Raw genomic sequence first — 15,545 nt, forward strand, 5'->3', positions numbered from 1 at the left:
CCCAGGTCCCATTGGCCTCTTGGCCACAGGGCACATTGGTGGCTCACGGTCACCCTGTTGTCCCCCAGAACTCCCAGGTCCTTCTCTGCAGAGCTGCTTTCCAGCAGCTCAACCCCAACCTGTGCTGCTGCCTGGGGTTGTTCCTCCCCAGCTGCAGGACCCTGCACTTGCCCTTGCTGAACATCATCAGGTTTTGCAGCAATTCTGCACAGGAGTGGCATAAGTGGGACACACATGACAAAATACCGACCTGTGTCCTTGGAAGCTGGAGATGAAGGACAATTTCATATACATGTTACACTCATATTTAGATGTCTTTATATGTACATTAAACCCTCAACACAGGCATCTCACACCACGTGGGATGTCCTAAATAATGCTAACAGGCTTCCATCTCCTAGTTCAGAAGAATATGGACCTCCTGTGAGACCTGTATCACCCCTGCCAGCCCCCCGTGCACATCTCAAACGCCCGAGGACACCTCAAATGGCATAAAACATTTGCGACACATTTATGCAAATAAATCAATTCTTCCTAGTCCAAGCTAGTTGTCTAGATAGCATCTGACAGAACAAGGGAGATTTATTCCTGTCTGAGACAGCCGATATGAACTGACCTCCAAATGTGAGAAATTCTTGAAGACCACTTTAGTTTACGTACCTAAAATCTATTGAGATTAATTCCAGCTCGATGAGTTGAAAGCACCAAGGAGATCAATATAAAGATTCCGGTTGACTCCCCCAAGCTTCAGGAGCATTTCTGAGCAAGTATTATACAGTAGCTGAAGATTTTTAAGCATGATATCTCGCAACACATTTTTTGAGATCACCAATAACTTCATCAGGTGAGAAAAACTCTTGATAATCAGGAAAATCTCTCTAAATTATCCCAAACTGAATAACTCAATAATAAGCAATCCATATTTTTTAATATAGGACCTTATTCGCTTGGTCTCACATCCCCAGTTCTAATATCGTTGATCTGTGACAGCTGTGTTGTAAAGATAAATCCATTAGGACGTGTTAGATGCGCTGACAATACTTTGTGAATGTCACGGTGTGTCTAAAATTATCAAAACAATACAATTTTGGCCCTGCAAAAACCTCCTTATATATCTTTTTGCTCTGCTGTTGTAACTAGTGACAATTAGCATCACATTTTTCATGGCTGAGCAGAATAAATCCTCACCGTTCTGTGTGTTTTCTGCTATGTCATCGTGCTCCGTGCTTTATTAACAGGAATCAAAGGATAAATGCTGATGGTATATGTTTGTATGTATATAATATATCCCAGCACATAAACACACACACGCACATATATCTCCCGCAAAGCTGCATAAATCTGATGAGCGCGGCCTTTAGTCGTTAACACGATAATTTACTTCTATTTCAAACTTCAACCAACTCAGAATGATGCCGAGCATATGGTCATCCTAGTACTGATATATCCCTATTTATCATGGGTCGGAAATGACCTCTCTGCAAGGCTTTGGCATTGCTGAAGTAATCTAGGTGCTCTTGCTGGCTTTTTGCATGGAAAATAAAATGTATGTTATAGACAATTCCTGCCATTGCAGATCACAGAGCCTTATCCCAAACCCCCTGAAAATTAACTCCATCTCTTCTACTCATTTCAGCGAGAAAGTCCCCAAAACATCATTAAATGGCTGCTTTACAGTGAATGATGTTGATGGAAAAGCCACAATCTGATTTACTTTATAAAACCTCCAGATCTTCACTAATGTGCAACACACACTCTAAGCGGAAATCCGCACAAAGGAGGATTCTTCATTACCTCAAGAAAGCTAAATTAACAAGTCCCTGACGGTGAAGGACAGACATTGTGTTTGAAGGCCACATTACTTTTGTTTTCAGAAGCAAAGAAGAGATGTGGATCCTCTGAAATGAAAGAATGTTCTGAAGGGTTGTGCCGATCAAGGACAGCTTTCACTTTGCATTAGGGATATTTTATTGTCACTTATTAGTGTTCATAAATGTCAGGAAATGTCCTTGGCAAAGACCAAGCAGACTGAAGCATTTTGTGTCCATCTGGGTCTGTCTCACATAGTGTTCTGCAACCAGCCACTCATCCAACCACAAACCTGATGCACGATGCCATTAAATCACATCACTAGCATTTAATGCATAACGCCTGCGATATGCTGGAGGACAGGAAAAATTGAATATTCACATTTTCTTTTTAAAAGGTCCCGGAACTATGTTTATTTTTGCATTTATCATCTTATTCTACAAGAGGTTTATGGGAGAATTTTCACTTCAAGGCTTCTCTGGTTAGACTTTTAAATCCCAAATGGAGAACGTTCTCTGGCAATCGCTTAGAGCTGATATAACCTCCAAAGTTTTGACCAATAACCAGAGCATCAAACTTTAGGCAAGATTATAACAAAGAGGGGTTTTAGGTAATAAGGATGGACCAGGATCAGATCGCAGAGGCAGAGACATGGGTCGTGTTTCCGTTCTCTGGACGAGGCACCAAAAAGACACCGGCCACAAGTCACTATCTGGAAGATGAAATAAAAGGAAACTGGGAAATAAAGATATATTTCCTTAATAAGAAAACAGCTTTACAAATGCGGCCATTTCCTTCACTTTTCCAAGATGTTCAAAGAGAACCAGCATGAGAAATGTGAACCCCTTCTGGAAGATGTTCCCTCTGGCTCTCAGTTCTTCCACAACGTGATCCTTGTAACATCTGGTAATGTCGCTGGAGATGTTTCTCCTACAATTTGGGTCAGAGCACACACATCTGTTTCAACATCATGAAATCTTATGTTCTCTTCAGACAGAGATACAATATCTTCTGACATGTTGTGTGGTTTAAAGATTTATTTGAGCACCAGTGGCTGTTTCAGGAATGAGTAAAAGAAACTCCATATAGTGATCCATTCTTAAATATATTTGTCTCACTTTCGAGTGAAATTATTTTCCTTTTGTTGAAAACTTGCCCTGATTAAGCCTTTACTAGAATTGGTTGAAGCACCCAAGAGCAGGTCTTAATCATAGAATCATTTTGGTTGGAAAAGACCCTCAAGATCATTGTGTCCAACCATTAACCCAACTCTTGCACTGCCCCATGTCCTGAGAACCTCACCTCCAAGTCTTCTAAACCCCTCCAGGGATGGTGACTCCAGCATTGCCCTGGGCAGCCTGTTCCAATGCCCCACAGCCCAGATCCAACCTCAACCTCCCCTGGCGCAACTTGAGGCCGTTTCCTCTTGTCCTATCACTTGCTGCTCGGGAGAAGAGCCCAAGATCCTGTTGTCTGCGGAGCTTTTCAACAGCACGAGCTACAGACATCGGTATCGTGTGATGCTGCTGAACCAGCCTCAAGAAAAGGCTGAGAAATCCCGGGCAAATTGGCCAATCGTGATGTAATCTTATTTTTTAAATAACCTTTGGAAGCAGTGGGATTTGTGGGAATGCATCGGATCCATCTGAATCTCCAGAGGACACCATAACTCGCAATACAATGATAATATGGCTCTATAGAATCACTGGAACGTGCTGTTGCCTAATAAGTGCAGAGCAGAAGGTGAACAAGCTTGGATCTGTCTGCCAACTCCAAAATGTCTGTAATTAGATCTTATCAGTTACTTAACATCCTACTCCTGTCTATATTTTGTTTACATCGAGAAACCAATTATCCCATTGCTAGCCGGTATATGTCACGCAAATACAACACAATTTAATCCCGTATTTTAAAAGCGTTATAATTACAAATCTGAACTATTGCCAGATTATACTAGAGGTAAATAAGAGCCTTTCTATAAACACACCATATGTACAGTGCTTCCTCTTAGAGAAATACGGTACCATCTAAAGCAGAGTGCATATATAGGTGCTCTGGGATAAACTGGAGTCTTGATTTAGCAGCAGTTGATAAGAAAAATATGCATTTAAAATTCAGAAATGCTGACCAGAAACATTTCTAAGCATAATACAGCAGTGCATTTAAATGTGTTTAATATACACAAAGAATTACAACGCTACTGATGGAAATAATAATTTGGTGGAAGTTGCATATGTTCTGCAGCTTTGAAGCTTTTCTTTTTGTTTTTACGCCTCTATCCAAAAGTTGATTTTAGATCCTAAATCTCTTATTTTCAAAACATTATCAGCCCCTTAGTTTATGTTCAGATTCTGACTTTTGGTTAAGTTTTTGGTCAAAATCAGTCACCACAGGCAAAATACTTCAAACTGCAAATATCTATGGCCATAAAAATGACAAGTAAACTTTTTGGACAGCCCTTTACTGAATGATTTCTACTTGACCACGCAAAAGATGAACATATAACAGAGTTTCACCTGTTTCAGTTGCTGAACGTGGGAATACACTCCCTGTGCTCTTGGTGCTTCAATATCAGCTGGAAGCCGGATTAAGAGATCACTGGCTTATTGGTAGTAAAACATTTCCATTAAAGAGTCACCCTCACCCTTGAGATCAACTTTTTCCATCATTGTAGAAACAAGGACGCATCTTTTTATTCTAATGAACAATAGACGTATCTCAATAGGTGTATCTGCAGCTGAACGACGCTAAACAGACAACCCGAGAATCTCAAGATCATTTAAATAGTCTTTCGAAAACTGCCAGGTTCTGTTGGAAATGGGAAAGGGGTGGGAACAATGACCAGTGTTCATTCACCCTGTACCTTGAGCAAAACAAGAAGCCGTATCGTAAAGTAAACAACGCAGCGTTAATAAGAGCATCTCCAAGGAGGGGTTTTTGCAGAAGATGTAATGCAATCTAACTGCATTTTGCAAGCGGGTAAAAAGGATGAGTGTTTACAACCCACCATTACCTTTTACGTCGTTATTTTTAGTGGTGAACCAAAAACTATCGAAGCAATAAGAAAATTCACTGCAAGTAAGCTGTATCTATAAAATCATGTTTATTTATCATCTTTTAGCTTTGGTAGATATTTTTAAGGGATTAATTCTTAGTAACTACCGCTCTTTGAGACTTATCCCAGTGCAATCCCAGTTCAAGCATCAACAGATGGTTCTAGAGATGAGGTTTGAGAAGCCCTTTCTTGCTAAGATGGAACCAGAGGTTTGACTTACACAAATTATTGGCTGGGTTTCTTCTCCCTCGCTTACATGGATAGGATGAGGAGAATAATTGCTAACAGGTAATTAATGTCTTCTTGGAGTGCTTCCCATTCCACCTCGGACGTAGCCAAAGTGAAGCACAGCTCCGTTTTGCTACGCCACACAGCAGCATGGGATGCCGACGCCAACAAATGCCAACAATTATCATCAGAGTCATGTTTGTATACTCTTCTATTTCAGGTCTAATAGTAAACCTAAGAACATGTAGGTTTTTCATTCATTCACAGCACAGATGGCAGCAGCAGGAGTTTTCACCACCTATCCCAGCATTTGCAATCGCAGGCTTGTGGCAAAGCCAGGGCAATTTAAAAATGATCAGAGTTACCAGGCTTGATAGGAATATAACACAGCTTCTCGGGAATGATTCAAAATAGGCTGGTTAATAGGATTTTGCGCTCTTCCAATGAAAACCTGCAGGTAGGATATTACTTTCTATGAAATCTTACGAATTACGTAGAATCAACAGTGATATAACGAATAGCAGCACTCACGCAAACACCCACCACAACCACTGAGAAACCAATCTGACCGTCGCGGAGGAAACAGAGGAGCTTTAAATAAATTAAATAGTGAATCCGTATCAGATTGTACCAGAACTCACTGTGTCTGCTGTAAGAAATCCAAGGAAGAATCTCTACATCCATCTTAACCTTAAAACTCAAAAGGTAATCACAGAATCACAGAATGGACTGGGTTGGAAAAGACCTCAGAGATCATCGAGTCCAACCCTTGGTCCAACTTCAGTCCATTGACCAGATCATGGCACTAAGTGCCATGGCCAATCTCAGTTTCAAAACCTCCAGGGCCGGTGAGTCCAGCACCTCCCTGGGCAGCCATTCCAATGCTGACCACTCTCTCTGCACAGAATTGCTTTCTCATCTCCAGCCTCAATTTCCCCTGGCAGAGTTGAAGCCCATGCCCCCTTGTCCTATTGCTGACTGCCTGGGAGAAGAGCCCAATCCCCCCTGGCTAGAACTGCCCTTCAGGTCGTTCTAGAGAGTGCTGAGCTCACCTCTAAGCCTCCTCTTCTCCAGACTGAACAAGCCCAGCTCCCTCAGCCTCTCCCCATAGGGCTTGTGCTCAAGTCCCTTCCCCAGTCTTGTTGCTCTTCTCTGGACCCGCTCCAGCACTTCAATCTCTTTCCTGAGCTGAGGGGCCCAGAACTGACCACAATACTCCAGGTGTGGCCTCCCCAGTGCAGAGTACAGGGGAAGGATCACTGCCCTTGTCCTGCTGACCTGCTATTTTGGATACAGGAATACACAACCATTTTCCACTAGCTCCAAAAAAGATTATCGAACAATCTCTCATGCCTCCGCTCCAAGAATTTTTGTACATTCCCAAAATCCACAGACAAGGGAATACTGGCAGAAAGACAATAGTGGATTAAAGGAACTTGAGGAAATCATGAGCGTAACTGAAGGGCGACAGCCACAAACCATTTCTTTTCACCCAGGGTAACTACTGAAACATCAGCTCCACAGGAAAGTTAACACTTACTATATTCTTTTTGCAAAGATTGGTGGAAAAGATAAGTTTTGGAGTAATAAATTAGTGCCCATGGATAACGTAGCACTTTGCATTCCACACAGGATTGCGAAGTATTTCAGATGTGAACGAAACAGAATTGAAACCAGATGAAAATAAACAATTAATTCCGGACAGATTTGGAAACTGTTACTACAGAAGAAGTTTTAGGCACTGCTCAGCGTTTTGAGATATTTACGCTACACCTTTGCTTTTTCTGAATTAGACCAGGTCACCACTGCTAAGCTCAATAATGGAAAAAAAGCCATATTGACATAGGCTGCTTTCTGGTTAGGTACCACACTACCTGTCCCATTCGTATCTGAAGACACAATGATACGCAGATTCCCTTGGTAGTTTTCACTGTGGCTATTAATAAATTCCATCTATCACTCACTGGAATGTGAAATGTGTTTAGTACCTGTCTCAGAAACGCTCCATACAAGTCTACAATTCCAAATGCTTGCTCACTGAACCCCCAATATATTGGAATCCAGGTTCCAATATAAGTTGGGGAATGAGCTATTAGAGAGCAGTGTAGGGGAAAGGGACCTGGGGGTCCTGGGGACAGCAGGGTGAGCATGAGCCAGCACTGGGCCCTTGTGGCCAGGAAGGCCAATGGTACCTGGGGTGGGTTAGAAGGGGGTGGTCAGTAGGTCAGAGAGGTTCTCCTGCCCCTCTGCTCTGCCCTGGGGAGACCACACCTGGAATCTTGTGTCCAGTTGTGGCCCCTCAGTTCCAGAAGGACAGGGAACTGCTGCAGAGAGTCCAGCGCAGCCACCAAGATGCTGAAGGGAGTGGAGCATCTCCCGTGTGAGGAAAGGCTGAGGGAGCTGGGGCTCTGGAGCTGGAGAAGAGGAGACTGAGGGGGGACTCATTCATGTTTACAGATATACAAAGGGTGAGTGTCAGGAGGATGGAGCCAGGCTCTTCTTGGTGACAACCAATGATAGATAAACACCTAATACGATACAATAACTTCGTAATTTACATTTGTGCCATCCTGTAGAAGTTAACAGAGAATTACATCCTTTTTAAACAATCCAATCTTATGTTTCAAAACAGGGTTAGGAAATTTTTAATTATCTGTAAGTTTTAGAAATTCACTTTTTTTTTTCCTAATAAATGCCATAGGCCTGCCCTTTAGGACTGACATCAGCAGATGCTGAAATTACAGCTCTGATGATTCCCAGATTTGGGTAAGGTGCATATCTTGGTAAAAAGCTGGGGATTCTGATCTATTTTACGATGTTCGTTTCTTCCAGAAAGAGTTCATTTCTCCAGACAATTTCAGGTTTTACAAGAGGCTTTAAAGAATGACATTTTCATGGAAAATAGCTTAGATACAATGAAATTAAGCATCTTCTCATTTACAACTGGCCACTTTTCCAGTTCTATTGGCACCTATTCACAAAGTAAAGTACGAAACAGCAGGTGTGGTTTGGGCCATGTAAATGGTAACAACTCTGCAAGTACAGTAAATAAATCCTTCAACCCAATAGCCTGAGTTCCTTGCAAGGTCTGGAGAACCACAGATCATCTACAGAGTTTTGTTTAAACTAATGAATGATTTTACAAGATTTATCATCCATAAAACGCTACTAATTTGGAATTATTATGCAACAAAATAGGTATAAATTTGCTGTTTGTATAGTTCAGAAAAATACTTTTAGTGTGCTTCTTTTGGGGTATGGACGTCTTCCAAAATTATCAGTGATTTTAGCTAATTGTAGTGATTAGAAAATGGCAATAGCAGCCCAGATCCTAAAACTCCAAGGACTCAGGCTGAAATTCAGACTTTTGGCATGCAGGAGCACTATAGAGCTTAGAGCTTTTATTTTAAAACTGATGTCTTACCAAATACAGCCATCTGTGTCCCCTCTGGGAAAGGTTCTGCCGTTCTGTTTCCATTGACATGATGTTTATCTAGAAGAAAAAAGAAGTGAAAATGTAATACAAGATACACTTTGCATAAAACCAACTGTTTTTATTTTTCTTACAGTTCTATTAAAAACTGAAGTCTGATTTATGAAAACTGACTTGTATAGTCCATTAATAACTGGAACTTCAAACTCTCTGAGACTGTTTTTACAAAATACTGTCCACAAGTCACAGAATTGCAGAATCACGGACTGGTTGGGGTTGAAGGGACCTCTGTAGAGGTCCAACCCAGCTGCTCACACAGGGTCACCAGAGCAGATCACACAGGTGGGTCCAGGCGGGTTTGAATGTCTCAGAGTAGGAGACTCCACACCCGCTCTGGGCAGCCTGGGCCAGGCTCTGGCACCTCCCAGCAAAGAAGTTTCTGCTCATGTTCACATGGAGCCTCCTGTGTTTCAGTCTGTGCCCGTTGCCCCTCACCCTGGCGTTGGGCACCACTGAACAGAGTCTGGTCCATCCTCTGACACCCACCCTGAGATATTGATCCCATTGATCACATCCCTCTCAGCTTCTCTTCTCCAGCTCAACAGCCCCAGCTCTCTCAGTCTCCTCATCACAAAGATGCTCCAGACCCCTCAGCATCTTTGTGTCCCTCCCTGGACTCCCTCCAGTAATTCCTTGTCCTTCTTCAACTGGGGAGCCCAGAACTGGACCCAAACTGCAGATGGGGCCTCCCCAGGGCAGACCAGAGGGGGAGGAACAACCTCCCTCCACCTGCTGCTCACACTCTTCCTCATGCACCCCAGGTCCCATTGGCCTCTTGGCCACAGGGCACATTGTTGGCTCACGGTCACCCTGTTGTCCCCCAGAACTCCCAGGTCCTTCTCTGCAGAGCTGCTTTCCAGCAGCTCAACCCCAACCTGTGCTGGTGCCTGGGGTTGTTCCGCCTCAGCTGCAGGATCCTGCACTTGCCCTTGTTGAATTCATCAGGATACAATCTGGAGATGCACTTCAGTTTAGTGGTTAAGACAAGCCAGACAATACTAATGTGACACACACAGTACAGAGCGATATTCAGTAGCAATCACTGCCAAGAAATCCTAATTCTCTGTTGCTAGGAGGTGTTGGTGCTCAGCCACAAGCTTTTTTATATGATCAAGCAAGAACTATGCGCAATTTCTGCACAAGTGTGGTGATTTGACCTTGGTTTGCTGCCTGATGCCCACCCAGCTGCGGCCTCATTCCCCCCATCAAGAGGACGGTGGGAGAAAATAAGATGGAAAAGCTCATAAGTTGAGGTAAAATATAGGGAGATCCCTTACCAATTACCATCACAGGCACACCAGACTCGACTTGGGGAAAATTAATTTAATTTATTGCCAATTATAATGTGTTTGGAAAGTGAGAAACAATGACAAATTAAAAGAATGCATTCCCCCCACCTCCCCTTTTCCTAGGGAAGAAACTTCACTCAATCCCCGATTCCTACCTTCGGCCTCACGGGGCTCTTTGTCACACTTTTTTTCTCATAACTCACTGTTGCGCCATGTTTTGCCCTTTCTTATAATATATATATTTTGCCAGTAGTAACAGCAGCATTGCTGACAGGTTCGGCCAACACTGAGGCGGCTGGAAATGGCGGGAACCGGCCTCTCCTCACAGAGACCAGCCCTGCAACCCTCCCGCTACCAAAACCTGGACATTTACACCCAATACAACCAGCAATGGTCACTAAAATGAATATTTATCCAACATACTCCAATGCCATGTACATTCATGACAGACCGGACAGAGTTTGTCACACCTTGGATGGTTTAAACACTATGAAATTACTGCCACCGTTGGAAATCACTGTAACAGATCAAACTTAATTGCTAAACTGAGGGAGTGTGGTCTGGATGATTGGGTAGAGAGGTGGATGTGAACTGGCTGAAGGGAAGAAGCCAGAGAGTTGTGGTCAATGGGCAGAGTTCAGTTGAGACCTGGATCTAGTGGAGTGCTCAAGGGTCAGTACTGGGGCTGGTATTATTCAATATACTCATCAATGACTTGGATGAGGGAATAGAGTGACTGTCAGCAAGTTTGCTGGTGACACCAAGCTGGGAGGAGTGGCTGACACTGGAAGCTGTGCTGCCATCAGAGACCTGGACAGGCTGGAGAGTTGGGTGGGAAAATGTAATGAAATAGAACAAGGGCAAGTGTAGAGTCTTGAATGTGGGCAGGAACAACCCCAGGTTCCAGTGTAAGTTGGGGAATGAGCTATTAGAGAGCAGTGTAGGGGAAAGGGACCTGGGGGTCCTGGGGATGGTGACTCATTCACTTTGTTGAACACTTGTCAGTGGCATCCTGAGGTGGATTAGAAGAGAGGTGGTCAGTAGGTCAGAGAGGTTCTCCTGCCCCTCTGCTCTGCCCTGGGGAGACCACACCTGGAATCTTGTGTCCAGTTGTGGCCCCTCAGTTCCAGAAGGACAGGGAACTGCTGCAGAGAGTCCAGCGCAGCCACCAAGATGCTGAAGGGAGTGGAGCATCTCCCGTGTGAGGAAAGGCTGAGGGAGCTGGGGCTCTGGAGCTGGAGAAGAGGAGACTGAGGGGGGACTCATTCCTGGGGATCAATATGGAAAGGGGGAGTGTCAGGAGGATGGAGCCAGGCTCTTCTGGGTGACAACCAGTGACAGGACAAGGGGCAATGGGTGCAAACTGGAACACAGGAAGTTCCACTTAAATCTGAGAAGAAACTTGTTGGGGGTGAGGGTGTCAGAGCCTGGCCCAGGCTGCCCAGAGAGGCTGTGGAGTCTCCTTCTCTGCAGACATTCAAACCCGCCTGGACACCTTCCTGTGGAACCTCAGCTGGGTGTTCCTGCTCCATGGGGGGATTGCACTGGATGAGCTTTCCAGGTCCCTTCCAACCCCTGACATTCTGGGAATCTGTGAAAAGCCAACCTTCTTCAGTTTAAAAAGTCAGGCTTCAAGGTTCATATTGAGGTATATAAATGAATGACTTGTTTTTTTCAAAAGTACTAGTGCAGTTGCGACCTTAATTCAAGTTAACAGAAGCTCTGGAAGCCCAGAATTTTTTAGGATCAGGTCATTTACTCATTTTAGGCACAAATCCAATGAAGTTCACATCCCTGTTTTCTAAGCCGAGTGAATTAAGTGCAATGAAGCTTTCATCAGAAAACATGTTAATAACCCAAAATGGAGTTTTAAAGATATTGAGTGAATTTAATCTTGAACATGTGAATAACACATTTGAAACTGTCTTGTAATTCCACAGCCCGATGGGAATGTATATTGTTAATTAAGTGCTGCCTGTGGACTTAAATGTAGTTACATTAAAGGATATGTATGGGTATCTAGTTGACATGTGCCAGTTAAATGAAATGGTTCGATGGTTAAATAGTCATCTCATGGTCTTTTTGGAGCAGACAAACTCCGACAACAAAGTGCAACTTCAAAAACTCAATGAACTTAAAAATTCAATGAATTTTCAAATAGAAGAACATAGCGGCGTAGGTGGCAGTGAAAAGCCATCAGTCTGTCTCCACGTTATGGGTTCTCGAATGGCGTCTGTCATTCTACTTTCCATTGCTTCGCTTTGGAGCAGTGGAGTTGTGACTGTGAGTGACACGTTCCTCTCACATCCAAAATTTAGGAGGCGTTTAACTTGCTTGTTCACTGCTGAACGTTTTTCTTCACCCCTGTCTATACAGATGAAATCAGGCTTTTCCACACTCAGTTTGATGTCCTTTTATTGCCTCCAAAATGTTGGTTAAAATGAATATGTCAGCTACACTAAATATTATACGTACAGACCGTATACCCTGGAAAGTCAACAGGGTGTCGTGGCTGAGACAGACGAATGACACGGACCAAGTTCTTCCAGGATGAAAGTAGGAGATGCCGTTTATTGCCGCAAGTGCGTTTTTATACAGTTTTACCAATTCATGTGTCTCTTCACTATTGGTTACAAGTTACAGCAGTAACATCTCATTGGCTGTTTTTGCCATTATCAGTGTTACTCTTTTACTCCCTTCCCTCTCACGGGTACATCCTTAACATCTCCGGATACCCCGTTACTCCCATCTTTCTCATGGGTAGGCCTTAATCAAGGCCTTAATCAAGGCTGATTTCTGTTCCCATGCCCTCCATCAGGGAATCCATGGACCCACTGGAGTCCCACAACAGGACTTTTATGTTCCTTCAGTGCAACTCTTGTGATAGATATTATGATTGTTATTTGTCTGAAATTTCCACCGCTTTGGTGTAGCCAATGGAGAGAACAATCTGGTGGCACGATGTAAAGTGTAGGAAAAGATGTTTAAGGCAAACAACATAAAAAGGGGAATGGAGTTGTTCAAACAGCGGTTGATTTGCTTTAGGAGGTTCCTCCCTTGCACCCCGTACCCGTCATGTTTGTGCTGGTGGGAGATGGAGGAGGCTTGTGGTAATTCGTTAATCAGCTCTTTTCAATTCAACTCCCGGCTGTGCTCACCATGGAAAATGAACAGTCCTTGTGTATAAATATGACCCCTGCTCCTGGATTAATTTGATTATGTGAGAATCTCAGTTTGCACTGAAAAATAATAACTTTCTGCCCGCTCTGGTAGAACAAGTTTGGATATGTGGTCTAAATATTCCCTGATGGTTTAAAAATCAAGATAAATATGAAGAACATATGAACCTCTTTCTAATATTAAAAATTAACCTTTGCCGTGATTGCTCGAGACTGAATATTTTGAGAGCAGAACATGTCTGATTTTCTCTCATTGCTGGATCAGCATGAAAGCCAAATATTTTTAAGCAGCTTCATTTGCGTCCACAAATAGAGAATTTGTGTTTCAAAGGAGATATTTTTTATAAAACTTTATCATTGGAACGTCTTTTGTTGTTAAATTTGTCTGTAACTGCTGCAATCCCATCGATACACAGGGAACTGTGAAGAGAAGTGTATACCAATGCATTTCAATGGGCCAGAGAACAGGTTGATTATTCACATTGGTAGGATAGGATAGGATCCAACATTTGTCACGATAGGATCCAACACGATTTCAGCGAGGCTCATTAACAGTCCCTCAAAGGGTTTAAAGCTATGAATGGTTTATTTTAATAGTTTATTAGTCCAGATATAACCTAATCCATGTGCGGACAGAACTTCACTTGGATTTAGTGAATCTTTAGCAAAGGGCAATTGTAGGACTGTGTCAGAAGCTATCGAGCCACAGGCTGCAAGGATTGAACAACGCCAAAGGAATATCGAGGACCTCTTTAGCAACTTTGATTATCTTTTTATACATATTATGCTGTTTCACAGATATAGAAGCGAGTGAAAGTTGGCAGTTTTGAGACACAGTCCCCTGGTGTTTGATTGTGAATTTACATTCATGAAGATGCTGACAGCTTGAATATCAATAAAACAAGTACAGTTGTATTCCTTCGTGATTGGCTTTGTGTTGAAACCCTGAAGATCAAGAAGGTGACATGAAGACATCCATGTCCTCCCCATTCTGTGTTTCCAAGTGCCTGAGCGCTGTTATTTTCCACTGAAGGATTAACCCTGTAAATATTGATGGTATTAGGGTGACACTCAACTTCCCAGAGCCAGTTCAGTGTTCACTGAGAATCTTCACCTGTCTCTGTAACAATGAGTTTTATCTCCCTTATTCAAAGGCCTTGTCTCTGGAATGATGACAAGCTTGGAAAAGTCATTTCTTCTTTCTGCTGGCAAGTTAAAGTCCTTCTAATTTTCTCCTAATTCCACGGGGCTAAAGTATTTCTGATTTTCTGGAGCTACTCAATCCAGTTTGTGGGTGAGACTGAAAACTTACATTTTCACAAGAAAAACGGTTCAGTAAGAAGTGGCAAATCGCAATTGTCTTTGACCAGTCTGCTTGTTGAGAGGCTTTTTATCCTTATGTGTTGTTACTTTCTTTCTAAGGTTGAATGTATGTTTTCTGAAAGCCCTTTTAATTTTTTTTTAAACTATTTCACAGAATCACAGAATGGACTGGGTTGGAAAAGACCTCAGAGATCCTCAAGTCCAACCCTTGGTCCAGCTTCAGTCCATTGACCAGATCATGGCACTAAGTGCCATGGCCAATCTCAGTTTCAAAACCTCCAGGGCCGGTGAGTCCAGCACCTCCCTGGGCAGCCATTCCAATGCTGACCACTCTCTCTGCACAGAATTGCTTTCTCATCTCCAGCCTCAGTTTCCCCTGGCAGAGTTGAAGCCCATGCCCCTTGTCCTATTGCTGACTGCCTGGGAGAAGAGCCCAATCCCCCCTGGCTAGAACTGCCCTTCAGGTCGTTCTAGAGAGTGCTGAGCTCACCTCTAAGCCTCCTCTGCTCCAGACTGAACAAGCCCAGCTCCCTCAGCCTCTCCCCATAGGGCTTGTGTTCAAGTCCCTTCCCCAGTCTTGTTGCTCTTCTCTGGACCCGCTCCAGCACTTCAATCTCTTTCCTGAGCTGAGGGGCCCAGAACTGAACACAATACTCCAGGTGTGGCCTCCCCAATGCAGAGTACAGGGGAAGGATCACTGCCCTTGTCCTGCTGACCACACTGGTTTGGATACAGGACAGGAGACCATTGGCCTTCTTGGCCACCTGGGCACACTGTTGGTTCATGTGGAGCTTCCTGTCCATGAGTCCCCCCAGGTCCCTTTCTGCCTGACTGCTCTCCAGCCACTCTGTGCCAGCCTGGAGCGCTGCAGGGGGTTGTTGTGGCCAAAGTGCAGGACCCGGCACTTGGCCTTGTTGAACTTCATCCCATTGGAATGAGCCCATTTTTCCAGTCTATCCAGATCCCTCTGCAAAGCCCTCCTGCCTTCTAGCAGGTCAACACTCCCTCCCAACTTGGTGTCATTCAGTGCATCAAGGCAAGGGGAAGGGAATACTGGAAAAATTGTGAAACAAATATGCATGACAAGCAAATGAATCATTTTATCTGGCTGAGATCTTTTCAACAAAAGTCTGAAGGCACTGAAAGACAATTTGAGACCCCTGAAAATA

At 43.6% G+C, this 15,545-nt stretch overlaps 1 protein-coding gene across 4 annotated transcripts in view; it reads right to left on the reverse strand.

Moving 5' to 3' along the window:
- MSRA (methionine sulfoxide reductase A) overlaps positions 1–15,545 on the reverse strand; it is a 291,902-nt gene that overhangs the window by 185,202 nt on the left and 91,155 nt on the right. For all 4 annotated transcript variants that reach the window (XM_065835518.2, XM_065835520.2, XM_071807150.1 and 1 more), the window contains exon 2: positions 8,517–8,585. In XM_065835518.2, the coding sequence (XP_065691590.2) occupies positions 8,517–8,585 (69 nt within the window). The remainder of the gene's footprint in view (positions 1–8,516; positions 8,586–15,545) is intronic.

This window comes from Patagioenas fasciata, chromosome 3 (genome assembly GCF_037038585.1).
Source record: "Patagioenas fasciata isolate bPatFas1 chromosome 3, bPatFas1.hap1, whole genome shotgun sequence".
Taxonomy (NCBI): Eukaryota; Metazoa; Chordata; class Aves; order Columbiformes; family Columbidae; genus Patagioenas; species Patagioenas fasciata.